The sequence below is a fragment of the Scophthalmus maximus genome, chromosome 1 (genome assembly GCF_022379125.1).
Source record: "Scophthalmus maximus strain ysfricsl-2021 chromosome 1, ASM2237912v1, whole genome shotgun sequence".
NCBI classification, from domain to species: domain Eukaryota; kingdom Metazoa; phylum Chordata; class Actinopteri; order Pleuronectiformes; family Scophthalmidae; genus Scophthalmus; species Scophthalmus maximus.
The window spans coordinates 8,998,068-9,023,869 of NC_061515.1; the positions used below are offsets into that span (position 1 = coordinate 8,998,068).

The 25,802-nt window shown below is 43.1% G+C and overlaps 3 protein-coding genes across 14 annotated transcripts; 1 reads left to right on the forward strand and 2 right to left on the reverse strand.

Moving 5' to 3' along the window:
* Positions 1–780: 780 nt before the first annotated feature.
* fez2a (fasciculation and elongation protein zeta 2a) lies at positions 781–7,440 on the reverse strand. Of its 4 annotated transcripts, XM_047330565.1 has the most exons (10): positions 6,879–7,440; positions 5,567–5,675; positions 5,246–5,362; positions 4,949–5,081; positions 3,783–4,048; positions 3,486–3,566; positions 3,261–3,336; positions 3,107–3,172; positions 2,440–2,465; positions 781–1,933 (listed from the first exon to the last, which is right to left on the reverse strand). In XM_047330565.1, the coding sequence occupies exons 1-9, from the start codon at positions 7,184–7,186 to the stop codon at positions 2,455–2,457; spliced, it is 1,167 nt and encodes a 388-aa protein (XP_047186521.1). In that variant the 5' UTR covers positions 7,187–7,440; the 3' UTR covers positions 781–1,933; positions 2,440–2,454. The 4 variants fall into 4 exon arrangements, with proteins under 4 accessions (XP_047186521.1, XP_047186526.1, XP_035475068.2 ...); XM_047330570.1 differs by lacking the exon at positions 2,440–2,465 and having other exon boundaries at positions 6,875–7,440; XM_035619175.2 differs by lacking the exon at positions 2,440–2,465 and having other exon boundaries at positions 6,879–7,438.
* A 363-nt stretch (positions 7,441–7,803) lies between these two features.
* On the forward strand, positions 7,804–12,758 carry ubxn11 (UBX domain protein 11). Of its 7 annotated transcripts, XM_035619047.2 has the most exons (16): positions 7,807–7,931; positions 8,036–8,104; positions 8,226–8,315; positions 8,415–8,455; positions 8,954–9,082; positions 9,188–9,288; positions 9,410–9,461; positions 9,542–9,603; positions 9,692–9,797; positions 9,908–10,128; positions 10,227–10,304; positions 10,373–10,496; positions 10,581–10,684; positions 10,786–10,859; positions 11,666–11,815; positions 11,908–12,758. In XM_035619047.2, coding segments are annotated over exons 2-16 (1,467 nt in total). In that variant the 5' UTR covers positions 7,807–7,931; positions 8,036–8,102; the 3' UTR covers positions 12,041–12,758. The 7 variants fall into 7 exon arrangements, with proteins under 7 accessions (XP_047186517.1, XP_047186514.1, XP_047186516.1 ...); XM_047330561.1 differs by having other exon boundaries at positions 7,804–7,931; positions 8,036–8,319; XM_047330558.1 differs by lacking the exon at positions 8,036–8,104 and having other exon boundaries at positions 7,804–7,931.
* Positions 12,464–24,051, reverse strand: cep85 (centrosomal protein 85). 3 transcript variants are annotated; one of them, XM_035618756.2, is made up of 14 exons: positions 23,829–24,051; positions 22,860–22,919; positions 22,586–22,717; positions 18,822–19,615; positions 17,342–17,472; positions 16,932–17,049; positions 16,608–16,793; positions 16,167–16,319; positions 15,908–16,062; positions 15,568–15,685; positions 15,091–15,141; positions 14,901–15,008; positions 14,576–14,819; positions 12,464–14,409 (listed from the first exon to the last, which is right to left on the reverse strand). In XM_035618756.2, exons 2-14 carry the CDS (start codon positions 22,897–22,899, stop codon positions 14,246–14,248), a joined length of 2,394 nt encoding a protein of 797 aa, XP_035474649.1. In that variant the 5' UTR covers positions 22,900–22,919; positions 23,829–24,051; the 3' UTR covers positions 12,464–14,245. The 3 variants fall into 3 exon arrangements, with proteins under 3 accessions (XP_035474649.1, XP_035474734.1, XP_035474814.1); XM_035618841.2 differs by lacking the exon at positions 23,829–24,051 and adding an exon at positions 23,181–23,409; XM_035618921.2 differs by lacking the exons at positions 22,586–22,717; positions 22,860–22,919; positions 23,829–24,051 and adding an exon at positions 20,259–21,997.
* Between the last annotated feature and the right edge of the window lie 1,751 nt (positions 24,052–25,802).

Genomic DNA, 25,802 nt, shown 5'->3' on the forward strand with positions numbered 1-25,802 from the left:
TGCTTGTAACTTGAAAGCAAAAACTTTTGATTAACAAACGACCATTCACAGTTGTTTGCTGATTCCCGTCGAAATGTCTGTTTGTTTCTGCTGAGGCTGCCAACAGGCCAGAGGTGGGATGTTTAGGGGGGTTGCTCCCAGAGAACACATCTGGATCTCCTCTGTGAGCTGGAGGCGGGGTTACGTGACACATGGCAGAGACTTATTATGTAATAAGAGACTTGTTTAATGAAAAATCACTGATGTGAGCTTAATATTTGTTATATTACATATCTCTCAGTCTGTTTCTGTGAGCACTGCAAGCAACAAGCGCTACCGTGACTCCACGTCTGAACATGAACAAACGGTAGCTTGACCTTTTATGTCAAATCTTGATAATTATGTTTCACCTGATTATATTTTTAAAAAAGTGGAGAGTATTAAACAACAATAATAATAATTGAATCAACTATTAATGTTCATACCTACTTGTTACTTTGTTAAGCGTCCTTAGACCAAGAGACATTTGAATTCAAATCTTTGGGGAAATACAGGATCAACTCCTAACTTCAGTTTCACATGAGTTCAGATAAGAAATTTGTGTTAATCTCTCTAATATGTGAAACCTCACTTCTGAAAATAAAAATCTCTTTTACAGCATGTCAACACCTTACCTCAGATGGTGTGATTAGGGAAGTTTGGGCTCTTCTTGTCACTGATGTTTGCTCTTGTGTGTTTAATATTCTTTTATTGCCTCTGTTATGAAATTAATAAAATAAAAAAATTGACACAAACAGGGAGAGATCTTATCAATATATTTAAAATCAAAATATTTACAAAATACCTCAACAATGAAGCCGGTTCTGGAGGCAGAACAGTTAAATGACATTCACTGAAAATGAGTCATTTATAATAAATATACAAAAGAGTTCAGGCAAAGGCGAAGGCAGCTCGTAAATACATAGAGAATAACGATGCCCAGTCGTGGTGTTTCACTGCCCCACGTCGACACCGAGAGCCTCTGATTCAGAGCTGGTCAGCGTCACAAAATCACAGTCAGTGCACGTGTCACAATAAAATATTCACTCAAATGCATAGTTAGTTAGTTAGTTAGTAAATTTCGGCCAGACTACATCACCTTCGCCTTCAGCGCTTCATCCTCCACAGAATACATAATGGAAGTGTGTGGTGTCTGCAGGTATATGGAAGGCTGTGATGAATTATATCATGGTTGTGCGCATATAGTGCCTTGTGTTTATGCATACTCAACTTGTGTAATGAATTTATTTGTTATTCGTTGACATTCGATTTTTATTTTTGTCTGAATCCTGTTCCTACATGCAAGTGGAATATCTTGTGTCCCTCTGGGGATCAGTAAATACTTTACATTAATAATACATTATTTAGCGCTTCAATTTTACAGTCTTAACGGTTTAGAACAGTTTTTTTAATAATTTCTCTATTTCTGCAATGTCTGTGTTCAATGTGCTTTGTGCATTTTTTGTTCATTGCTCAGTGGATAAGAGACACTTGAGATAAGTACAAAGCCCTTTGCATTGCAGCTTTGCTCTCACCTTTAACCAACAAGCAGAGCTCATTATTTTTCCAAACAGTGCTTGTTTATCTGTCTGGGTAAATTTCTCATATAATTTCTAATTTTTTAGAAATCTTGTCCACAGTGCAAGAAAATTAAAAACACTGAAAATAAGTGGGCATTCACAGGGTTTGCAAAAAAAAAATCACAACACAATAAATAAATACAACTAAATAAAGAACACAACAACAAAAAAAAGTCATGTTAAAAACATGCAGGAATAAATTAAGTAGTGCTTCATGTTTGCAAAAGAAACAAAAAACGTACAATGAGTCCTCTTCATCTTGTTGCCACGGTGAACTATGTGAAGCCTCGGCAGAGTATTAGGCACCGTCCCTCTAGTCTACGTCGGGCAAAGCACTGCAATAACAACAGAGATGAACATTAGCAAAGATATGCGTATGAGTTGATTTCAGTAATTTTGCAAGTTAGGAAATAAATAGGAGGAAAAATAAAAGGGGGAAAATAAAAACACCTGTGAACGTTTCACCACATCGGCTACAGACCGAAGCATATTAAATGACGCATAAAGACTTTATCTCAAACATTAGTTGGGGTGATCTGAAGGGTAAATATTTGCAGGCAACTAAAAATCATAACACAACATCTTAAATATTAACTGCAGGGGTAAATGGAGCTCTACTGTGTGTATGTGAGTCGCTGTCTGTGAGTTTAGACACTAGCAGGGATCAACCAAAGCTGCAGACAGTCAGTCAGACAGTGTGTCACCGTGTGGGAGAGGGGGACAAGTGAGGGGAACATCAGGGTCAGACTGCACTACACTGCAGTGGCAGAGAGGGGGCGCTCTCCACTCCCCTGTGAGTGACAACACAACAGTGCACATCACAAGTGAGTGTGTGACAAACCTCTCCATCCGTCGCTCACACCAGAGCTAAATTAGGCCGAGCGGAACATAAGACGCAGAGAAAGAAAAAAACATAGAGGAATGAAAACAGGATGTTTGTGAAATTAAGGACAAACAAAGAGACAGAGCTCAGATGTTTAGCCAGGACATGCAGAGGGAACATACTGATCGTTTAATGTGCATCACATTTATAGTATTTTACACTAAATCAAATTATCGTTCACAGTTAACAGCCAAATTTATTAACTCAACGATACTAACTGATTTTCATTATGACTTTCGCACTGTCCATGTGCATATTGTTCATCTACTTATGAACCTGCTCTCAACTACAAAACCAAGCAACAGTAATGGTAACTTAACCAAACACTGTAAACTTGACAAAATAAAAATAAAAGTGTGACATGTTCAGTGTGACGGACTGGATGGATAAAACAAGTCTCTGAAAGATTATGTTTTTGTCAGTTTTGCAATTCTGAGATAGAAAAATGAACATCAACGGCGATGAAATGCGATGAAATTGTCAAAGGCAGAGTCAAGCACAGATAGTTTGTAAATGGTCACAACTGATTGGTCATAATATAAACAACAGGGCAGACACGCTAACGACACACACACAGAATCTCACCAAGAACTTCAGTAAACAGACGAGAAAGAGAAAAGCTCACCTTTGAGAATATAGTCTGTCAAGAGACTGGGCACCTTGTCGCTGTCGTCTCTCATGGCTAGTAGAACTGAGGAGCAGCAGATAGAACGGGAGTGAATGGATCTGTCACAGCGGCTCAAGCTCGAGCATGGTCGGCACAGACGAAGGAAACTTACTCTTGGTCAGGATCTGGAGGTCCTCGAGCGAAGGAGGGTGTCCCTTCTTCTCGTAAGGGATGACTGTGGTCAAATACTACAGTTGACAAGGACACAGAGAGAGACATTAAGACATTAAACTAAGATGGCTGAGATAATGTGGATGCTTCTGTGGCACGACACTGCATCAAAGTGTGTATTTTCATTGCAGCAAAGCAGGTAGGACACAGAAAAAGGGAAGTAAACCTGTCTTTCACTGCACCCACTCCCAAAAGTTTGCCGGAAGCTGTTCTGAATGACAGAGGAGAGTCCCTCCACGCTGAAGCGCTGAAGGGGCAGGGAAGCGAAGCCCAGAAACATGAGACAGAGAGATAATCAAAGAAAAGAAAATGATTTTCAGGCAATGGGTGGAAAAGTAAAGATCTCAAGGTATCACGTGATTACAGGAGCAATTCGAGAGATCAATGAGGAGATAAAAATAAATTGACACAAAAGGCGGATAAAGTTTCCTTTAAAGTCTGACTGCAAGAATAAAGTACTGACTGCTCCGAGTGTTCTGTCAGCGTGGCCCTGCGACGTCCCGGCTCCGCCCTTGAGCTTCTTCTTCTTCTTCAGCAGCTCGCGGTGCTCCTTCTGCCGGTTCTGCACGTCTATGAGCGCCGAGATGAAACTGTTCTTCACCTCTTTCTCAAAGTCCAGCTCGTCCCTGAGAGCCAGCTGCTGCACCAGCTCCTCTGAGAACCTCCGGATGTTCGTCTCCGTCTCCTCCAGACGCTCGTTCAGCTCCGCGACACTCAGGGTCCTCACACCTGCGGAAAAAAATACAAAACGCACAGAATCACACAAAGCACACACAAACAGAAATGAGCTAGAATCAATTATATACTTAAGTTATTCAGTACATTATAAGGTGCCTTCAGTTTCAGAGAATTTTACAGACAGCTTAGATTGCAAAAGTTTTAGATTCACATCTGAGGTGAAAATATAAAGTGAAGATATATAAGAAATAATGTAATTGTTTTTTTGTTTTCTTACAGCATATGCATTAAAAAACAGGTGCCAGTGCATTGATAAACGTTAAGAATAAGCCCGGACTTATTTTACATTTTTCTTATTGTCAGTAAATCCCATAAAAATCTCAAACCAACAATCCTTTCAGTGTATTTTTAATACATAATAATTTCTGACTTCCCTCCCCAGTCTCCGGCACAGCCTGAAGCCCATTCATGCTGAAAAATGTAAATCTGAAAAAACAACAACCTAATAATATAAACACATAAATATATATTCAATTTTTTTAAATATGTAAAATAACAACCTAAAACAGCTGGGAGCTGTAGTTCTTTTTTTAGATATTACTCAAATGGAAGTAATTTTCAGTTGCGGATTAATACATATTTAAACAGTGTGATGGACTAAACTCAAACTGGTTAGAAAAACACATTATCAAGAACCCAGTGCAGGGGAGAAACCCTTGATGTATTGATATAGTATATTGATATTGACAATGTACCAGTGTGTTATTAACAAGTAACAGGATAAGGCCTTACAAGCAAATATTCACAAGAACACATCATGACACTTATGTAATAAACTCAGTACTGCAAGAAGACACATCGTGATATATTGGTGCCTTTGTTTTGATAACATATCACAAAGGATTGTGTCATATGTACTGATCATTTTTTCCTGATCCAGCGGACACTCACTGTCCTTGTAGCTGGGGCTGCTGGGGGGCCGCTGGACGTCCAGAGAGAGCATTGAGAGGTCTGACTGAGAGGGATCGTACTCGGCCTCCATGTCGGGCGAGTCCTGCATCATCTCCTCTATCTCCTCAATAACCTGCGAGTGTCAACAGAAAGAATTTGAACATCAGTTGTTAAATCTCTGCGGGAATCACAAGAGGGATTTCCGTCGCGTCCCAATGTCACAGAGGCTTTTGAAGCAAGTGTGGCTGATAACAGGCCCGACTACGCTGGAGGTCGGAGTGTTTATGTGTAACTCACCTGCTCTGCTGTGAAAAGCGGCTCGTCTGCGAGGCAGGAGACGACGATGGAGTGCATGTCCAGCTGCTCCCTCAGCTCCTCGTCGTCCGACAGCTCCTCGGGGACATCAGTCCGCCTCTGGCCAGCAACAGGACAAGGGGAGGGGGGGATTTAATCAGAGCACTAAACCCTGGCACAATAAAAATTTGAGATTTGTGCGATGAACTGATGTGATTTGGCGAGAGAGCAGAAGCGGTGGGGGGGCTGGGGTTGAGGGGAAAGTGGGACAGGGATGGGATGTGATGGGAAGGGGGGTGAGGGGTGGGGGGTGGAATCACTCACAGGTTTCTCCTCCTTGTTGAACGTGGGGATGTGGAGGCGGCGCGTTCGAGACCTCTTCCAGTCCACCGGCATCACGTGGCCAAAGTTACAGGTCAAAGCGTTCCAGACTCTGTGGGGAGCGGAGACAAAACATCAATCACTTACATGTCAGTCATTATTACAAACAGCATCATCTGCCCTGATAGCAACTCTTATCTTTTGTCTTGTAGCAGAGGCACTGAAGGGACTGAACGTGAAATAAGATAGCACAGAAATACTTAATGAAATCACATAACAATCATTCAATCAGATTCATTTTTCAGTTTTGGTGTAGGGGGCAAATATGGCACACCCCTGTAATCCCCGACATGGAACCCTATCAAAATGAAAATGCCACAGATGATTAGATTTTTGTGCCACAAAAGCTCAAGGCCGCAGGATTTTTTTGGACTGCTTTAAATATATGTCACTGGGAGAATGTGTAGTGATTATGTTTCATGTATTTGTAATGGTGATTTTCTGAGTACTTTTGAGTTTGCCAACTCATCAATTACCACAAAGGACTACTCAGGGCTTAATTATCATGTTTATTATCAATGACTTCTGGCCGTTTCTTGGTTTGGCACTTAATGATTGAGTCTGCAAAAGGTCAAACGATTGCACCTCGCACAGCTTCTCGATTCACGAGGTGACACATTCAAAGTCACGAAACCATTCAACTCTCCATGATGCAGAAGAAGAGAGAAGGGCAGCGAATTAAAATGCCTCAACCACAACATGTTTAGTATTTTCGTCAGTTGACTGTCACAATTAATATATATATGTTTAGAATAATTTCAGACTATTTTCTAGATTCAGACCAAGCACTTGTCAGTCAACGGATGAAGAGATACTGGGACCAGAGTGTCATTGTAGGGAATGACCACTCGAGTGCCAGTTTCACAAATATCGGCTGTATATAGTTCACGTGTTGCTATGGTTACTCATCAGCCGATATCGGTGTTGAAAACGGCGTTGGAGGACAGATGCAGATATCGTGCCGATAGTGTGGGTGAAACCTACGGCTTGTAGCTCAGGACCCGTTATGATGAGGACTTGACCAAAGATGGCTGTCGTCGTAGGCCGACACATCCCCGGTAGAGAGATAATAACGATAATCCTTGCTGAGACATGTTGGCTTCCTGATATAATAGATCATGTTTCCCACACTGCAGACACGGTGCCTGATGGAGGTGTGTGTGTGTGTGTGTGTGTGTGTGTGTGTGTTTAATACGAGCTGCAGCGATGAGAGGTTCACACACACACACACACACACACACACACACTCACTCACTCGTCTTTCTCCAGCAGCGTGTCCTCTGAGATCTCCCTCGCGGCGGGAGCGACGCTGTCCGTCTGGGCGTTGACGTGTCGGAAGCAGGCGGACAACGCCTCGTCGAAGCGGGCCACCAGGTGCTCCGTGGACCGGAAGGCGCCGGCGCTCTCCGCCGGGGAGAAGCTGCCGTCGTGCGGCTCGGGGCGGTCTCCATCACCGACCCGCGGGGGGCCTCTCTGCGGCCGCGGGAGCTCCGGCTCCGACACCGTGTTCACGTCGCCCACACGCGGCCAGTCGTCGGGCGGGTGCGCGACGGGCGCGGCCATGGCCCGGACCGGACCGGACCGGACCGGCCTCAGCAGCTCCGGGTGAAGGGCGAAGGCGTCGTGCGACTGGCACCAGGCCCCGGCATCCTGTGGGTCTGCCCGCCGTGACCGGTGTGGGGGTTTTTAAGGACACAAAGCGGCAACGTCGACCGCAGATGAGGGGAGGCGCGATGATGAGCTCATGCTGTTTAGACTCCGCTGTCTGTGTGGATGTTATTATTATTTTTCTAAAGCAATAAAAAAACCTTTTTTAAAAAGACCACAATCTATTGAATAGTCGTTTTTTCGGGGCAAACTCTGCTTGAAGCAAACAAAAAGCGACACGGGCCGAATATCAGGAGAGAAAAGACTGACAGAGAGACCGATATAACCTATGTTACTTATACTGTATATTCAAGTTTTGTTTATCTTTTCCTTTAATTATTTTCACCTTATCAAATATTTTATTTTTGCATCGGTAGGTTTCTTAATTCGATTCCCCAATTGTCTTTTAATATTGTAGTAATACTCTGTTACAACGCATGTGAATGGGGCTCGTGCCAATAAAGTTTATTGAAATTGAAAAAAACTGACAGACAGACACGGGCGCCCCCTTGTGGACGAGACAGGAACCATCCGCGGCATCGTCCCCTCGTTGTACGACGGCTCCCCTGCGGCTCCCATGGCAACGGAGTGCCAACAAACAGAAGAAGAAGAAGAAACACTTCCTGTGAGCTGACAGGACAGCACCAGCACCAGCAGCTGGGTAACACACACACACACACACACACACACACACACACACCTTCTGGGTTTTTTTTGTAAGTGAATCCCACTTCGAACCATTACACTGTATTTATTTTGATGCAGCGTGATCATCCATCCACCTGCCGTGTCAAGCTTCCTTTGATGGCTGGTGTGATCATCTCACACAGTGATGTCAGCCACGACAGGAGTCGACACGACACTCCGGACAATGACCTGAACGAAATTGCACAATATGTATTCAGTCAATACAGAAACAGAATCTCAAACTGAATGGTGTTTTTATTATTTTTAGGTGTAAACTAAAAGTGAACATGAGCTCACCTCTGTCGATGCTGAAGAAAACAAGGCGCGCTCCCCTGCAGGGCGTCCTGAGTGATCAATGGCAGGTTATTCACTGGACATGATGAGGCACAGTGCTGTTCTATATGTTTTATTGTACTAGGGGGAAACGTTGAACACTGAATTGTCTTTGATTTTGCAGTGGCAGAGAAAAAGTCCCCTTCAGGAGGAACATGTCAAAAGGTAGGCTCGTCAAATGTAAAACGTAAAAGCAGAACATTACACACTGACTCAAACAGAAGTTATCAGCAGTGGTGGAGGACGTATTGAGATCCTTTGAAAATGTACTAATACCACACTATGAAAACACAAATTAGAAATAAGTAAGTAAAATCATAAACTACTCAATCCAGAGAAATGTGTCTGTAATACCAATATCCGAACATCATAATATTTTCATGTGAAAAGCATTTTCGACTAATTAATTTATCAATCAACTAAAAGTTTCATAGTTTGATGTTTATTCTAGCTTAATAGTTGTATTCAGTTTTATTTTGAGAGCTTTTTATAGTTTTGTTGTGTTAAATCTTTTTTAAAGTAACAGTAAAATAGCTGTAGTAAAAAAAATAAGTGTAGTAGAGTAGAAGTGTAGTGTAATGAAAAGTTCCTGCTTCAATATTAACTCCAGTTAGTCCTTTTTGTGACTTTCACATATCTTTGAAATGTGCTTTAATATTTCAGAGCTTCAGGCATCATTGGTTGATGATGACGAGGATGAGGATGATTCATTCGATCCACATCCTCCCCGACCCTGTCGCACTCCGGCCAGCAACGCCCCCACGTCGAAGTCAAAAGCCCCTTTGAAGAAAGGTACAAATGAACACAAAATTATCATTTAATTCCAAAGCGAAAAACAATCCGCTTTTTATTTACTGTTATACAAACAAACAATCTAACTCCAGCTGTGATAATCAGTTGCTCCGCCGAGCGACTTTGAGCTCATGTCTTCCATGATGCAGCGCGTGACCCTGCTGGAGAAACAAGTGAGGAGCCAAGCCCAGGAGCTAGAGTGCAAGGTGAACACACACCTCCTCCAGACCAACAACTAAATGGCAGCAATATATATATATATACTGTATGCATATATTTGAAACCTGTCACACTCACCCACTCAGTGTTTTCTCCATTCTTCTGAAGAATAAAAAGATCTCTGTTTTGGAGCGGAAGCTGCGGGTTCAGAAAGAATCAAGTAAATCACCTTCAACAGGGTAAGATGTGAAGAGATGATATGATTTTTGACTCAATGTTGCCAATGCTGTGTTGATTTAGAGAGTTCGCATGATCTTGAAAGAAGGTGCCGACTGCTGCAGAATCAAGTGCACGAGATGGAGGTACGTTGATTCAATACGGCATTTAAATCATCCTATCATGTGACTTCGTATTGTGGTCAAACCGTGATTACGTCTGCTTTCTGTATAGAGCTTTCTGAATGACTATGGTTTGATCTGGGTGGGAGATGGGGAGACCAGTGACCCCGCTGAGTGTGAGCAGACACACATCTCTGGCAGAGGCCTCTCGCAGCCAGGTACTTTTTATCCTTATGGGCCTTGCGCTTCTCTGCAAACATAACACAGAGTGATATTTTGTCATCAGAGATTCCTAATTCATTGTACTGTGTTGTCTTTCCCCCTGAAGGCACCTCCTCCAGGGTCAGGGATTTCCACATGAACTTCGACCTCGTGCAGCAGAGGATCAAGGAGCTGAACGTCCTCGCAGGGGAGGGGGAGTCTTTTGTACGATCCACAGCCACGGGGGCACAGCTGGCGAAAAAGGATCCCATTCAACTGAGGCTCTACAGCAACGGCATTGTCATGTTTGACGGTCCTTTCCGCTCTTATCAGGAGCACAGCACCCAGGTTCGCAATGTGAAACTGCACAGCCAAAAAAAAAAGAAGAAGCATACTTTAAACTGGGACCTTTGATGGCTCAAAATGTCTTTCTTTGGTCTGCGCAGCAATGCATGAAAGATCTGATGGACGGGTATTTTCCATCTGAGCTACATGAAAGATTTCCCGATGGTGTTCCTTTTGAGGTGAGTCTGCATTGATTTCCGTTTTCCAAATGTGCAAATTTGTGTCTTATCAGCGACTCCCTCTGTAGGTTCATGACAGACGAGATGAAGAATTTATCTTCAGGCCACCGTGGGAGAAGTTCCCCGGTGAAGGACAGGCTGTTTGTGGCAAGAAAGATGAACCGTCATCTGTCGCCAGCTCTCAAACACTTGGTTGGTTCATGAACACATCCCTCTTTGACACCTGATGGAAATCCTTTTGTCTTCATTGTCATCCTCATGTATTTCTTTCTACAGGCAAGAAACTGACCACGGGTCAGTTCCTGAACCGGATGCCCAAGGCGGTGGTCAAGGGGGGTCACTTGATCGATATCAGGGACACGCTGAGAGCAACCCTGCGGGTGAGAAGACAAAAAAGATCCAGCTCACTCCAAAAGCACCTATACTCATAAACTCACATATATTTTATGAATGTTAATAATCAAACGGGCACTTTGACCAGGGTTCATCTGACGCCCGGAGCAGCGACTCAGTGATCCTCGTCGACACGGCAGCACTGCAGGCGATGAAAGACAGGTATGAACATTTTATCATCAAGTACGTGACATATCAACTTTTATATAAAATCCTGATTCACATGTTTGTGTCTAAAATAACAAATATCTGATTTTGCACTTGGGATATGTCATTTAAAACACATTTGATGTTGATATTTTAAACCATAGAGGATATTCCAACATCTCTAAAACTTGAAAAATATGTCTTTCAATAAAATGAGGCAGCACAGATGTAGAATGGTTCAATTTAGTCGCAGAGATGGAAAAACCAGGCACCTGTGGTTTAATACTTAACAAAGTATAAGCATTATCCAGATATAACGTGTCAAATCACTGTGCAAATAATTTGCTAATTCTACAACTTTGCAGAAATTAGAATGAAGAACCGGGTTTAAAGGGTTGAGAGGAACTGCTAAATCCAAGTACACGCTACATGACGCAAACGCTGATTAGAATCCTTTCTTGGCAGCAATGACTAATAGTCCAGATTCTGGAGATTACTGTATGTACATGTACTTGTGTAAAAATAAAATAGGTCAGGTCCCACTTGGCCAGCGAAGCTCTTTAGCTTGTGATGTGGTCTAGGATGCAGGAATCTGAGATCAGTCCAAGGCATTGGTTTACAATGTGCATTTGATTTTTTTTTAATGCCTTGCACTGCAGTCAGTTATGTCAGTTTTGGTCCATGTCATAAAATACAGTGTTATACTATCTGGAAAGAAATGTGTCAGTTGTCGCTCATTTGATTTTTTCATTGCATGTTTTTTTACAGAAAGTTATTACATTATCTCACAGTTCAGTGCTCTCGTCTCTTTCCACACTCAGGCCGCAGACGTTCAGCTCCGACAGGCCGTCGTCAGCCCGCGATGTCATCACACTGAAGGTGAAGTCCGAGGACGGTAATCAAACCTACGTGTTGAAAATGCGCTTCTCTGAAACAATCGGCCACCTGCGACAGTATCTGGACAAACACAGGTGAGAGCCGGCACATCCTCCTGTCCAGAGTTACTGGCGTCTTTCCTCGTAACCATGCCAACACTGGCCTCTTTGTGTTTCTTACACCACAGAGGCGGTGGTCTCCTTGGTTATGACATCATCAGCGCATACCCACAGTGCCGCTACCAAGACGACTGCAGGATGCTCCGGTCATGTGGCCTCACGACGAACGCCGCTTTGCTGCTGAAAAAGAGGCACTACTGACTGGAGTCAATCAGATCAACCTATTAGGAAATATGGATGTTTTTAAATCTGGACCCTGAAGCAGCTAAATGGAATTCAACCATCTTGTGTCCTGTCAAAAGGACACTTGAGTTTCAAAAACTCCTGTTAGTTTTACACATTTGGATTCACTTCCTTTTCTCCCAATACCAATTCTAATACCTCAACTCAGGGTTTTTATTAATACCACTTCATGTACAGTAACATGAGGACATGAGGATTGTTGTGCCACTAGAACCGAGCTGGTCGTCAAACATTATATTTTTATCACACTGACAAAATAAACTGTGGAGTCAATCAAGTCAGAGCCTGAATGGATCCTGCGGATCTCTGCACAGAGGAGGTATCTACTGCAGATAAAAAAAAATCAATTGAAAAAATTTAATCAAATGGAATTCTAAACAATTTAAAACAAAAAGTTGAAAGTCTTTATTTCTAAAATATGCAAATACAAACAAGGACAAAAGTATGAAAATATAAACATCATTTTTTTTCCCTTTCGCAAAACATTTGAGATGTTAAGTTAAGGCATGCGGAACCTGACTTTTCCAAAGAGAAATCTTGTGCTACTCGAGTTTAAAGGTCCCATGAAATGAAAAACTAAATGGCTTGTTTGTCCCTGGGTGTGTTGTTCTGTAAAATTTTGTCAAAAGTAATTGTTGCATATTTTCATATTAAAATCCCTTTCTCTTCCTGTAAAGTGTCGAGTCTTTTAAAAATGGCTTATCTTGCAAACATAAAATCCCGTCGAGTACAATGTGATCTGAGATTTAGGGGTGATCCAGCCAACCCCTCCCATCATCACCATCATCATCGCCACCATGTGGGATTAAAACATGTCCCTCTTCCACATGAAGGAAGCGACTCATCCTCGGTGTCTATCGCCTGCCAACTCATTCGAAACGCCACAGAAGGAAATAATCTAAGAGCCACTTCATGGGACCTTTACACATTGTTGATTCCAAAGTTAACTCAAACATTAGCACATTATTACAGCAAGTCATAAGGGAGGATCCGAAACACTTTCACGCTGAGTTGTCGATGCAAACAAAATAAAAATAAATAATACTGAAGATTAATACTGGTTCTCAGGCGTACAATTATTAAACACTGATCCACTCTGTTGAAGCCACTGTCAATGGAAACGTACAGTATCCTGTGAAGTTATTGGTCTACACAGAGCAGAGGCTACAACGATCACACAGACTGATGAGTTGTATTTAACTACGAGGAATAAAGAACAAAAAAAGTGTCGGGGCCTCCGCAAGCTCTGACGCAGCCCACAGTTATCTGCTACATTCAGAGTCAGGGAATGTATTGACTACACTACTGGTTCACACGCTGAGAGAGAAAAGTCAGAATGGAAGAGAGCTGCTGCAATCAGCCCCTCTGTGGTTGGTCTGAAATGAATTAGCATTGCTGTTTGCGAAACGTGAGAAAGGCACATGTTGGTGTTCATTCATGAATGCGTCCTGCAGCAGGGAGGAGCGCTCACAAACATTTGGAGACTTGCACAACTTCCGTCGACCAGAGTTTTCTTTGGTAGTAAAAACCGCTTTAGGCCTGTTGGTGTTAGAAGCTGACTTGGTTGTTTTCGTCTTTGACCTCACAGCTAAGAGTCTAACGTTACAGTGTCTACCATTTTAAATAATGGCAAGTTAGCAACATTTTCATTGTGACTAGGGTTAAAAGCACAAGTTAAAATATTTTCAGTTGATTGTCAACCATTTTTCTTGGATAATTCCCCTCAGGCGGGAAATAAAATTTTAAATAAATTATATATGTGGGACTTCTACACAAATAGTCATCCACTTCAGCGGAACAAAAAGTATAAGACTGTTTGGTAACTGACAGTATCATGTCATCATTATTAAAAAACACACGCACTATGCTTAAAGGATCAAGTATTAGAGGTAAGTTATTTTCTGTTAGCCCTTGGACAGAAATAGATGAACTCTCTAGGAAGAAGGGAGGGTTCTGAGACTTGACGTTCAGTCAGTCGAGGGAAGTAGAAGCTAAACCATATGGGCTTTCCTCTGTCCTCATTTAAAAAAAATGTATAATCCATTTCAGTCCTTTTTCTGACATTCAGTAACTAGGCATGAAAGACAGAAGAGTTGTTTTAGACGCTTCTGAGGTAAAAGCGTGGGCTTCTGCAAGTTTCCTCCATCATCGGGGGCGGCAAGGTTACTGGGTGATACAGTTCTCCCCCATGTCCTGCGCGTAACGGTCCAGTATGACGTTACGTAGTTCCTCAACATCTCGACGGAGCTGCTGGGCTTCGACGAGCTTCTTCTGCAGCACCTCTGGACTCATCCAGTCCTCACCCTGCTCTGCCACTTGCGGAGGTGCTGAAAAATAGATTAACAGAACTTTTCAAAAGGCCAATTTTTATTTCTGTATCAAATTGAAGCCATAAGCTACATCTTTGCCTGGTGTGCAACTCCCTACAAATGTAACTACACGTCAAGGCAACGCAGCATTTGCGGACACAGTTAAAAGTCGAGCCACGCTTACAAGTGAGACCAAGCAGCAGCGAGAGGTTTGGGTCTTGTCCCTGAGCTCTCTGGGTCAGGATGCTGCACAGCGAGCGCAGGTCACTGAGGCAGGAGGCGATCTCCACGTGGAGCCTCTGTGTGAGACGAGCGCCGGCTGGCTGCAGGGCAGAGGAGGCCTGGTTGGTGCCCCTCTGTTCTGGATCGCTCATCTGCTCCTGCAGGGTCAGATTCTGCTCCAACAGTTCTTGGTTCTGCACCGACAGCTGAAACACAAGGAGTTTGTGTTAGTAGAGCAGTCAAGTCAGGGAGGAAGGTTCTCCGCGTATGGATCAGTCTTATCTCACCTCCCTCATGGCCGTGTGGAGCTCCAACGCATTCTGCTCTTTGGCCAACACCTCTTCTCTGAGAGCCTGGGAGCTGCTCTCTTCCTGAGATATCTGCTCCTCCAGAGCCTACCAACACAAATGATTAATGACTCACAAATGTCGAGGTGAGACCACAAACAGGGCAGGGAAACGCTGAAGATATAAACACCTGGATTTGGGAGCCAAGCTGTTCCATCATTAGGTGTTGCTTCTCAATGACCTGCCAAAAAGAAGAAGTGATCATTAAAAAAGGAATTTGCAACTTAGAACAGCACCGATAAAGTAAGAACTGGTCAAAAAATGTATCTTTTTGGTTTATCGCCATTCACATAATATATCCTGTGTGCTGTCTCCATGTTTCCAGGGCTTAACAGATACTTGTCTCCCATTCCTTTCATTTAAATATCAAACTGTATTTCTCTTTCTCCCTTTTTCTGTGGGAGCAAAAGTTTGTGACATGAGTTGGACATGGGAATACTGTGTTTAACAAGAGGTTTGCAGCAGAGGCACTCTGCAGTTCAAACTAAACAGAATACATTAAAAGAGCATCTACACTATGAAAGTAATGACAAGATGATTTTGGGGCTTTCAAATATAAGGTGAACACATATTGGCTCTTTAAGAGGACGTGTCATTAACAACAGACCTTTTTGAGTCTTTGCTGTTCCTCTCTCAGAGAGTTGTTGTCCCCTCGGAGCTTCTCAATATCCAGTGATGGCAGCCTGGCTCCGTCCTCGAGGCCCTGCTGCACCCGCTGCTGCATACTGATGAGGACAAAAATTATGCTCATTATTATTATGGACATTATGCAGAGTCACTAACGTTTCTTTGTGCACACAGAGCAAAGAGAACAAACATGCCTTTTGGCAAGATTGCACATGTTGATCGGACTGTGTGTGTGTGTGTGTGTGTGTGTGTGTGTGTGTGTGTGTGTGTGTGTGTGTGTGTGTGTGTGTGTGTGTGTGTGTGTGTGTGTGTGTTCATACTCAGTGATGGTGGTCAGCAGGTCTCTCTCCCTGCGTTTCTGCTCCTCCAGCTGGACGTCCTTTTCCTTTAGTTGGGAGCGTGTTGTCTCAAGACAGACCTCCAATTCTTTTACTTGCTCCTGTAGTTGGGCTGCCTGCTGTTCAGCCTCCAGGAGCTGGTATAAAAATAAACTAGTTGAATTATTCAAACTCCTCGTCCCAAATTAATCCGAGCAGGCGGAGTGAGAAGGTACGGAAATAAATCAGAAACTATCCTAACCTGCTTGTTCTGGTTCTGGTAGTCCTCCAAGGTGGGCAAGTCGGCCAGATAGCGCTCCAGAGTCTCGATACGCTGCTGGTTCTCCCTCTTCAGCTCCGCTTCCTTCTGACACTTCTTCTTCAGGTTGCTAATGTGTTTGTCCCGACTGCGGATCTGCAGAGCAGAACGGGAACTTTGGGTCAGAGGGATAATGTGATTCAAGTGTATGTAGCAACAGCATGTAACAAAATGCTCCTACAACCATATGTTGAATTTTAAGAAACGACTTCAGCAAGATTTTAAATTTTCTTCTAAAAGAAAAGTTTCCTGCACGGTGATTCTCAAAAAAAGTACGGCCTGATATCATTTAAACTTATCAATGTCATGTTTTTGTTCATGTCACTATGTAATTTTCTTGCTTGCGACACTGTGTAGGGAGAGGGGCATTAGGTAAGAACCAACCCTCTCTTCCTGTTTCTTCATTTCCTCTGCGTGTCTCTCACAGGTCTCCTTCAGACCGTCTGTTAGTCGGCGTGTTTCAGCTTCGACTGCTCCCAGTCTGCGCTCTGCCTCTGCTTTCTCCAGGGCGACGCAGTCCGTGCGCTCAGCAAACTGCGCTCTCAGGAATGCGTTCTCTCTTTGAGCCTCCTGTGAAGCCACAGTGTCATACAAAAGCTTCAGTGAACGTTCTTCGGGCGAAAGTGTTTGTACGGGTGAAGACAGTATGAAACAAGAATTCTCATTGTTGTTGTTGTTTGTGAGAACCAGGTTGAGTTTTTCACCAACCTGTAGCCTCAGCATGCACATGTCCCCATAAGACGCCCCTCGACCCAAAAGTGCTCCATGGACCTGGAGCTCGCTTTCCCTCAGACGCTGCTCCAGCTGGGCCATATGCTGCTTTTGTCTGCGTCACAAACAGGTCCAACCATCATCGACAGAAAAAACAACAATACAATCAACAACACTGTGGAAAAACAATCTCAGAATGCAATGTGTGAAGCCTCTTGGGTTCGAGGACAATAAAACAATTTTAAACTTAATTCCTCCCACCACATTAAATCATCCAAACAGTCAACTCTAACATTGTGTGAAAACAAAATGATGTTATTCTGAATGTTAATAAGAACTGAAAGAAACAGACTCTTTCCTCCCTAAAATGTCCAAACATGTGCAGTAAAATCATTGGAAACACTTGCCTCTCGATGATGAGCTCCTTCTCCTTCAACAGACTCTCACTGGCTTTAACCAGAGCGTCCCACTTGCCAGACTCCGAGTGAACGGGGTTCGAGTACAGAGGTGGGTACTGACCCACACCGGCGCCCAACAACTGTAACAGAGATGTTAAAGCACGTGACACTTTAGAGCTGCGCCGAGTGGAGAGAAAATATGCACTGGCGATGAGAGACGAGAAGATTTACACGTGTATAATTTTAAACCTGATCATAAATATACACGGTGGACATCCTCTCACTTTCTCCTAGTATACTATAAATAGTTAACTATAAGTATTAACAGAAACACAAACACAAAACAAAAAGGCAAAAATAGCTCACAGAACAAAATGCAAACAGTAACTGCCTCAGTTAGCTTGACTCCTGAACAAATTTCTTTTACAGCAAAGCAAAGTTACTTTTCTGTGTGTGAAATGTGTGAATGTCAATTTCAAATGGCCAGAACCAAAAGGTAAATAAAACTTGAGCATCAAGTAGAGCCGATCTCTCTTTAGAATAGAATGTAATTTCACATAACTGACTATTTAAAGTCTTTCTTCCAACACACAGTGAGGGCACGGGCGGCCAAGTGTCGGCATATTCTAGTGCTCTGAACAAAACATTCAGTACCACAACAAACGGATGACTGCTGCACTCAAATCAAACCACAGCTTCAGAAGCCTTCCCATAGTTAAGACAACATCATTATTATCATTATTATTATTATTATTTCATACAGTAAAATTGCCTTTGGGTCCAATCAGATTTTTAAAATTTGAATATTCTGTCCACTCTCATTATCTCAAATGCCAAAAAGGTTTTTTTTAGAAAATGTATTCAAGTGATAAAAGTGTCAGCACACAGGATGTGGGAGTAGCAACCGTCACTCAGGAGTGGCACACAGTCAGTGTCTGCCACAGAGGAAGTGAACTTTGAAAACACTGTAAAGAGCTGTTGTGTAAAACGTTTTTTTTTTCTCGATGTCGGCAGCTTTTAACAAGCTGCAAAAGTGTAGAAGCAAACTTTTTTTAATATAGATTTTCTGTTTTATCCATAATAGGTATTCATATCAACATAATGCAAAATAAAGTAGGACAATTTTTTTCAAAGCTGTAAACAGAGACCATCTTTTGTAGCTCTGGTAAATGTAATTGGGCTGATTGATTTGACACGTTTCGCTTTAAAATAGGACAAGGCGTCTGTGCGCCCTCAGGCTTTGTTTAGTGGGACGTTAGTTTTCCTGTGTTGACCTATATGTGAATGTCACGCACTGAATTTCTGGCCATCAATAACCGACTGCCCCACATGTCTCCTCCTTTGGCCTTTACTTTTTTCACTGTGTTGTAAAAGGAATCCCCTTCCCCATCATCGCAGACAACAGTGGAAGTATCATCTCAATACCCAGGTTTGTGTTTCTTTAGCATTAGTGTAATTATATAACTTTCTGCTCAGGATGAATGCTTACCTGCATTTGTTCCACTTGCAGGCGTAAACTCTCCAGTTGCTGCTTGTGCTGCTGTTGCTGCTGCCAGCTGGACAGTTCACCACATCTGTCCTGCCGCAGTGGCTCATAGCCTTTGGAGCCGGTGTGCTCCCTCAGCAGAGCCTGTGTCTGCAGGCTGAGAGGGCTTGTGTAGACTCCAGCAGAGCCAGTTGCACCAGGCTGACTGCCCCTCTGATTAGAGGCTTCTGCTGTGCCGGCAACCCCGGGCCTTGCTTCAGGCAGAACTTTATAGCTGTGCTCCATGCCTCCTCTGTAGGCCTCAGACACACAGTCCGGGCTGTCTCTGATCCCACTCGCCTGTAATCGGAGTCTGACATCAGGGCATAACCCCCCCAACAGGGCTGACTGATTTAGAGTAGGTTCGACGGCAGGAGTGTCAAACCTCTGGCCCTCATCCAACCGCGTGTGGTCTGAGGGGAAAAGCGAGTGGTCCAGCCCGTTGACGAGGCTGCGGTAGCGGCTCAGGCAGTCTGGCTTTGGACCCAAGGGTTCCCCTCCCACACCGGCCTGAGCGTCCAAGTTGGGCGACGATGCCGACTTGGAAAGAGAGGAAGACTTCGAGGTGGAGCCGCTCGGGGTCCTGGAGCCGGAGGAAGATCTGTGACTCTCAAGCGAGGACAGGCAGTCCTCCTGGACACATGACTGGGGCTTAGAGGCCGGGGCTCCGGCCGTGGATGGCATGACATGTGCAGTGGGAATAGGGATCTGACTGCGGATGGGTTGGAAAGAGGGGCTGCTGCTAGAACTGCAGAAATCTGTAAAGAGAAACAGAAAAAGCAATAGGCAATACTCTCTCACCATTTAGCATACAGATGCATCTTTTTTAAAAATTCGGTGCAGAATATGTAGAACACTACCGCAGGCAATTTTCTCTATTTTCAGTCAGTGATGTAAAGTAGACGCAGCAGGGTTTATGGGTGGCCTACTTTGATGATGAGATGTCACCATTGAAAGAATTAACAGGCTCTGTCTGACTCAACCCAGGGAATAGGCTTATAATAGACTTAAACCAATGGGCAGAGGAAAAGCTCTACATTACATGATTATATAACATATGGCTGGTATTACCTGCCACATTGTACATGTAAGACAATCATATCTTAATATAAAATTCTGTTACAATAGAACACATGGTCTTTTGATTTGCATAGACTTCATAATTCTCTTTACAACATTTACAGAAAAACACCCTCAGATTATTCTAAAGAGAACACACCCGTTCTGCACCATTAGACATGCCCAAAAATGTTGACTGCCTTCATTTGCAAATATCAGATCACACGCTATGCTCACAAATAACTCTCAAAATCAAGACCACAACCACCAACCTACAGATGTCTCCACACGCCTCAGCACAAGTGGAAATTACATAAGTCTGATTTCAACTGTGTTACAAACCTGAGAGTCTCGCTGATGTCTGGAAACCCGGCAATCACTCGTGCGCATCAAACATGTTATTAGCTGGGGCATTTTTTCACAAGTTGAACTTTAGGTGAGCACAGAGCTGCAGAACGCTTCGAATCCGACCAACAGTCTGTCCTCTGCATTTCTGGGTATAACTGTACAACTCGTGAAGCCATGACCGGCAACCGCGCAGCAGGCGGGCCCCCATGCCAAAGCGGTATTGTCCTCCAACAGCCAAACCAGCTTGTACCAACCTCTGACCAAACACATAAAAACCGACACACACAGGAAAAGGTTAGGGGTATTTATAGTCCACCTCTCAGGTTACAAGAGTGATCTGTTGGTGCCGCTTATTTAAGCACCTTGCCTCCTCCCACTGTAACACACATCTCTCTCTCACACACATCTCTCCCACACACCAGTAACTAGGCGAGAATATTATGGAAATAACGTCGAGCTATCAGGAATGTAAAACGTCAAATATATCAAAGCCTCCAGGCTCCACTAATTCATGACTAGCAAGAACAAGTCTAAACTGCTCCGTCAGAGCAACTTTTACTAGATGTTTGCTCCACAGGCATTCCTGCCTTTGCACAATACACAACAATTATGTAGAGCTGTAAAACATTTTGTTTTGATTATCACCATGTTCATTTTCTGTTCTGCTTCTTTCTTTAAAAAAACAAAACAGTTTGGCTTCTAAAGCTGTTGAATTTACGTTTTAAGTATGATATGCAGTGTTACTACAACAGGTCTTTATTGTGGCTAAATGTGGGGTTTAATTGTCATGTTGCTAGGCACTGCTGTCAGTTGAAGTGCCTGGACTAAGATTCACCAGCACCAGTAGTATGTTCACCGGTTGTAGCGAAACACGTAAAGCCTTCAAGAAGCTACAGTCAGTCCTATTTGTGGACGGCAGCTACAAGAGAAATGTATCCAGAGACAACAACACAACAAAACATGCAAGGGGATCGGACAAAATCTCGCAAACCTAACAAATTATTTGAAAAACGGTTACACAAGCTTGGCTGCTACTTGCTTGAATGCTTCTTCAGTCCTTTAAGGAATGTCGTCTTACAAAAGCTTAGCGGTGTGATTGCAATGGTTGGAGGCTGGTAGGTTAACACCAGACGCCGCCAGAAGAAAGAGCTTTCTGTATCTTTGAGAGATGATAATCGTTCTTCACACCCTCTATGGTTTAGTGAGATTTAGATCTGGTGACTGGACGTGTGACAGGAGGTGTGCAGAGAGCATTTAATTCACCATGGTGATATGAAAAGCACTAAACCATGCATCGTATATGAAGGGGCGAACAATAGGACAGCATCGGGTGGCTAACCGTTTGCACAGGGTCCTATGAAATGAATTTATATGCTGACACACCCCTGGTCAGACAGAATATGGACACTAGTGACACCAAAGAGATTACAAGTAAGAAGAAGTTCAAATAAATGGTGTTAAATTCATCCTTGGGCCTGCGTTTCACCAAAGTCAACAGAAGTAAATGTAACTTGGCGTAATGGGGAAACAACAGTGACATGTTTGAATTTGTTATGAAAAGTTTCCAGCCAGCATCCAGCGTATAAACACCAGCGTTTGTGAAGCTCAAACCGCACAGTGTTGGTTCAAGCCTGCTTGCTTTTCAACCTATTATTTTCGCAGGGTTTCCTGTTGAACAGGGTGACCACCCATCCCAGTGAGCCAGTGCACGGACCCATTCTGATAAGAGAATCTGCTCGTTTTTCCACTCACTATATATTCAAATTAAAACCATGAGAATATAAAAATGAATGTCGAGTGTGACATTTCACACCACAGGCATGGGTCCAGTTTCCATTTAGCCTTCCTGGTATCCAAACGCCCCATCCTCCCAATTAGCCACAACACCAGAGTAGTGCAGCAGAGCCGGGGGGGGGGGTTTGGCTGGGGATTTAATCGACCTCTGCAAATCTCCTAATCATGGATTGTGGATCATGAACATTTTGCCCACTCTATAAATAGCAGAAGGAAAACGACACAAGTGACAAGACAGTCTTACCAGTCTGAGCACAAGACAGGGGCTTAAGCTTTGAGGCTCATTTGTGCCTCCTCACAACTTTATACATTATCAATTTACAATTCACCTTAAATATAGATGTCAAACAACCATGTTGTGTAATACAGATATCCTATGATATATAGCATCACGGACTATTAAATAAAAACTAAATCTAAGCTCTCTGGCTCTATGAGACTCCGCCACTGGCAGACAGGCTTCAAAACAATGTTACACAACACGTGCAACACGAGGAGGGGAAGAAAGGTGCAAAAGTCCTCCTCACCTTCTGTGCTGTCAGATGCTGAGGTGCCAAGACCGGTGTCCCCACTGTCCGATGTTCCAGGCCGGCGGCCAAAGCGGCTTTGGAACTTCTCTGACACAGCTGGTGTTTGCCACTCCATGTCAGCAAACCGAGCTGATGTACATTTGTGAAAAGGGGGAAGGGGGGACGACGATGGAAACAGAGGAGGTTATCAAAACACGCTCAACTGACACACACACACACACACATACACATACACACACACACAGTTTGTGTATTTTCAGTGCCAACTTACCCGCTGGTTTGGATTCAATATATCTCTGTGAGGTTGTCATTCCATACAAGACGATGTCACCTGATGACCAGATGGGGGAAAGGTTATATTTACATACAAGTGCTGACACACTGAGAAATACGATCAACGTTGTTTTGGTTTTGAAACACTTCAACTTATGTTTGACAAACTAGTCTTCACGTGTGTCTGTCTGGGGAAAACAGAAATGTAACATGGCCATTGAGTCCAAAACCTCGTCACGAGCACAGTTACTGTACTTTATGACCCGAGTGTTCGTGGCTCGGGACAACAGCTGTTAGCTAGTGACTGATTAGCAATCACCTATCAAAGCCCGTCGACGTGCCCCGTCAACAACCCCCGACGAGAGACTCCTCTGGGGTGGCAACAGGAATAACAACACGGGCACATCTCCGTGGCGTTACATAATCTGTTACACGAACATGTTTAATCCCTGCGACGCTTCGGGGAGTCGTGCACCTTCCAGTGGCGAAGGGGATATAACGACGGGCTGTGGATCCGCGGAGCTCGGTTGTTACAGACTAATCCTCCTCAACCAGCTAATTCAAAACGGAAATGACTCGCTAACGCTTTAAGGAGCCAATGAGAGCCAAGTCAGCCAAACGTGACTAATCGCTAAATTGAATTTGTTGGAGAAAAATTACGTTATCAACTAAAACGCGACAATTCTACACATCCAGGTCAAGGCTGTTTTAAAAGCGACAATTTATTCTCAAATGTATCATAACCCACAACATTTGCGCTACGATGCGCTGCGCCGTTAACCGTTTAGCTAATCCATGACAAATCGGTTTCCGTCTAACAAGACGGCTAACGGCTAGCGGCTAGCTAACACAGCGTTGTCGTCTGCTTCGCTGCCCTAAGTGAACGTCAACGTTGGCATTATCTTAAAGACTTCCGTGCTAACATCACTGAGGCAGCCCTCGGTGTCGGATGTTAGATTCACGTTACCTTTTTAGTTCCACATGAACACAGAAAGAAGAAACAAATCTCGGTTTCAGGCTGGTGACCGAAGCCGAATCTGTACCATCCGCTGCTGCTGCTGCTGCTGCTGCTGCTGCTGTTGTTCCGCTAGCTAACTGATCCTCCTCCGCTGGCAGACGGTCCAGCCAAGACACAGTGGCCGCTTGTTTAATACCACAGCGCCGCCCGTTGAGCTCCAACGGCTCACGTTTTCTCCCTCAAACCCGTTTGTGTTTGGTTGTTGTTGTTTTTCTGTTTGTGAGGTATGTGTTCCCGCCGTGGTCACGTCTACAAACAACAGCTTAAAAAAACAGAGGAGCGGCGATTTTTGAACTCTCCCCCCCATAAAATTTATGTTGATGCAACAAAGATGTGACCGTGTTAATTCTGCCACATGACCAAATACCACAACAGCAACACAAAACGAGCCAACCTAAGCAAGATGCATTGAGAGGGCAAGAATAACCTGTAAAATACGACTTCCATACAATCCACAGGGCTTTAAAAGTGTTGAAATCTGAACCTACAAACACTTTTAACACACATTCAGTCATGCCACTGAAAGATTAAATGTAAAAAAAAATAAAATAAAGGTATCATTGTCCTTGAACATATTTAAAAGCAAAAGTACCATACAAAAGACAGCTGCAGACTAATACTCAATCTCTATTGTTCTTTTTTTTCCTTCTATTTTCCATATTAGCTATACCACCACCAAAACGTTAATTTCTCCCATTTTTTGAACTCAAACGCTTCTACTTTACACTTTGGGTGATGTTGTTGGTGACAGAACAGCTCTGTATTATATGTATGTGGAAAATACCCCAATTGCTGACATCAGTGACTTGAAGGAAGTTGTGACATTGATAATAGCATTTGTAAATACTTTGCCTCAACCATACAGTGACACGTAATTTAGGATTTCTTTTTTTTGCAATGGATGAAATAGAAATTGCAACATCTGTTTAATTTCCATCTTCTACTGGTACAACAATAATGATCTATACACAATAGTTAACTGATTAGCTGAATTTAACTGCAATAAGGTGCTGTCTGAACTAGTGTTGAGACAACTGTATAAAAACTTACCTTGGAAGGCCTCATGTGTTATGTGACAATAACAAGATTAGAACAAAATTTCTTTCCCTGACCTCACTAACACAAGTTTTCTTCTGCTAAAGCTCAGGGTGTGGCTGTATCATGACTAATGCAGGACAAAAAAGCATCCAAATGTCAGTGCAGTGGTCCAAGATGTTGCCTCATAGAAGCTGAAAGTGACACCTGAGAGAACATGCGCGTGTAATGGAAATGACACAGTAGGAACTGAGACAGGCTGCATTCACTGTATTTAAGAAACAGGATATGTCCTGTTTGAAATTTCTTCATTTTCTTTTTGGTTCAGCATTCAGGTTGTGACCTGCAAGGTTGATATCATATCAATAAAAGTCCTGTTTTTGTTTATTCATTTGACTGAGCCCATTCAAGTCATATTTACATCCTCAGGTTGCCACTTATGATCAGATCAGACCCTTTATCTGCATCTTTTGTCTGGCTGCTTGGTAAAATAAGCATTTCTCCATTCTCTTCATGTGACCAGTGCATATTTGGTTTATTTCTTAATTTACAATAAAACTATTTTTTTTAGCATATGGTTTAAATGCTCAACTGGAATACTGGAGGGAAAATGTCATGTTGTATTGTGTTGTCATATTTTGGAGGTAAATGAGACTTTAATCCATAGCATTGAAACAGGAATAATAATCAATGGATTGGTCCAGGAGTGCATGAGTTCATCATAATATTTATGCTACCATTATAATATTAAAAAAACTTTGCTGACTGTCTTTTTTACTCATTGCAGCTTTTATTTTGTATTATTATTGTTATCTCTGAATGATTATTATTATTATTATTACTTTTTACAATGGTTTGACTTTTCGTGCAATAGATGGAAATGTTTGT

Coding starts and splice junctions, on each gene's coding strand:
- fez2a (XM_035619175.2), bottom strand. CDS start 7,186: ATGGCCGCGCCCGTCGCGCACCCGCCCGACGACTGGCCGCGTGTGGGC. Junction 4,049..4,948: donor CAGCCCCAGCTACAAGGACA/GTGAGTGTCCGC, acceptor TTTTTTCCGCAG/GTGTGAGGACCCTGAGTGTC. Junction 3,337..3,485: donor GTGGGTGCAGTGAAAGACAG/GTTTACTTCCCT, acceptor TGTCAACTGTAG/TATTTGACCACAGTCATCCC.
- ubxn11 (XM_035619047.2), top strand. Junction 10,497..10,580: donor CGCCAGCTCTCAAACACTTG/GTTGGTTCATGA, acceptor TTCTTTCTACAG/GCAAGAAACTGACCACGGGT. Junction 10,860..11,665: donor CTGCAGGCGATGAAAGACAG/GTATGAACATTT, acceptor TTCCACACTCAG/GCCGCAGACGTTCAGCTCCG.
- cep85 (XM_035618756.2), bottom strand. CDS start 22,899: ATGACAACCTCACAGAGATATATTGAATCCAAACCAGCGG. Junction 17,050..17,341: donor AAGGAGCTCATCATCGAGAG/GCAAGTGTTTCC, acceptor TTTGTGACGCAG/ACAAAAGCAGCATATGGCCC. Junction 14,820..14,900: donor TCCACACGGCCATGAGGGAG/GTGAGATAAGAC, acceptor CTTGTGTTTCAG/CTGTCGGTGCAGAACCAAGA.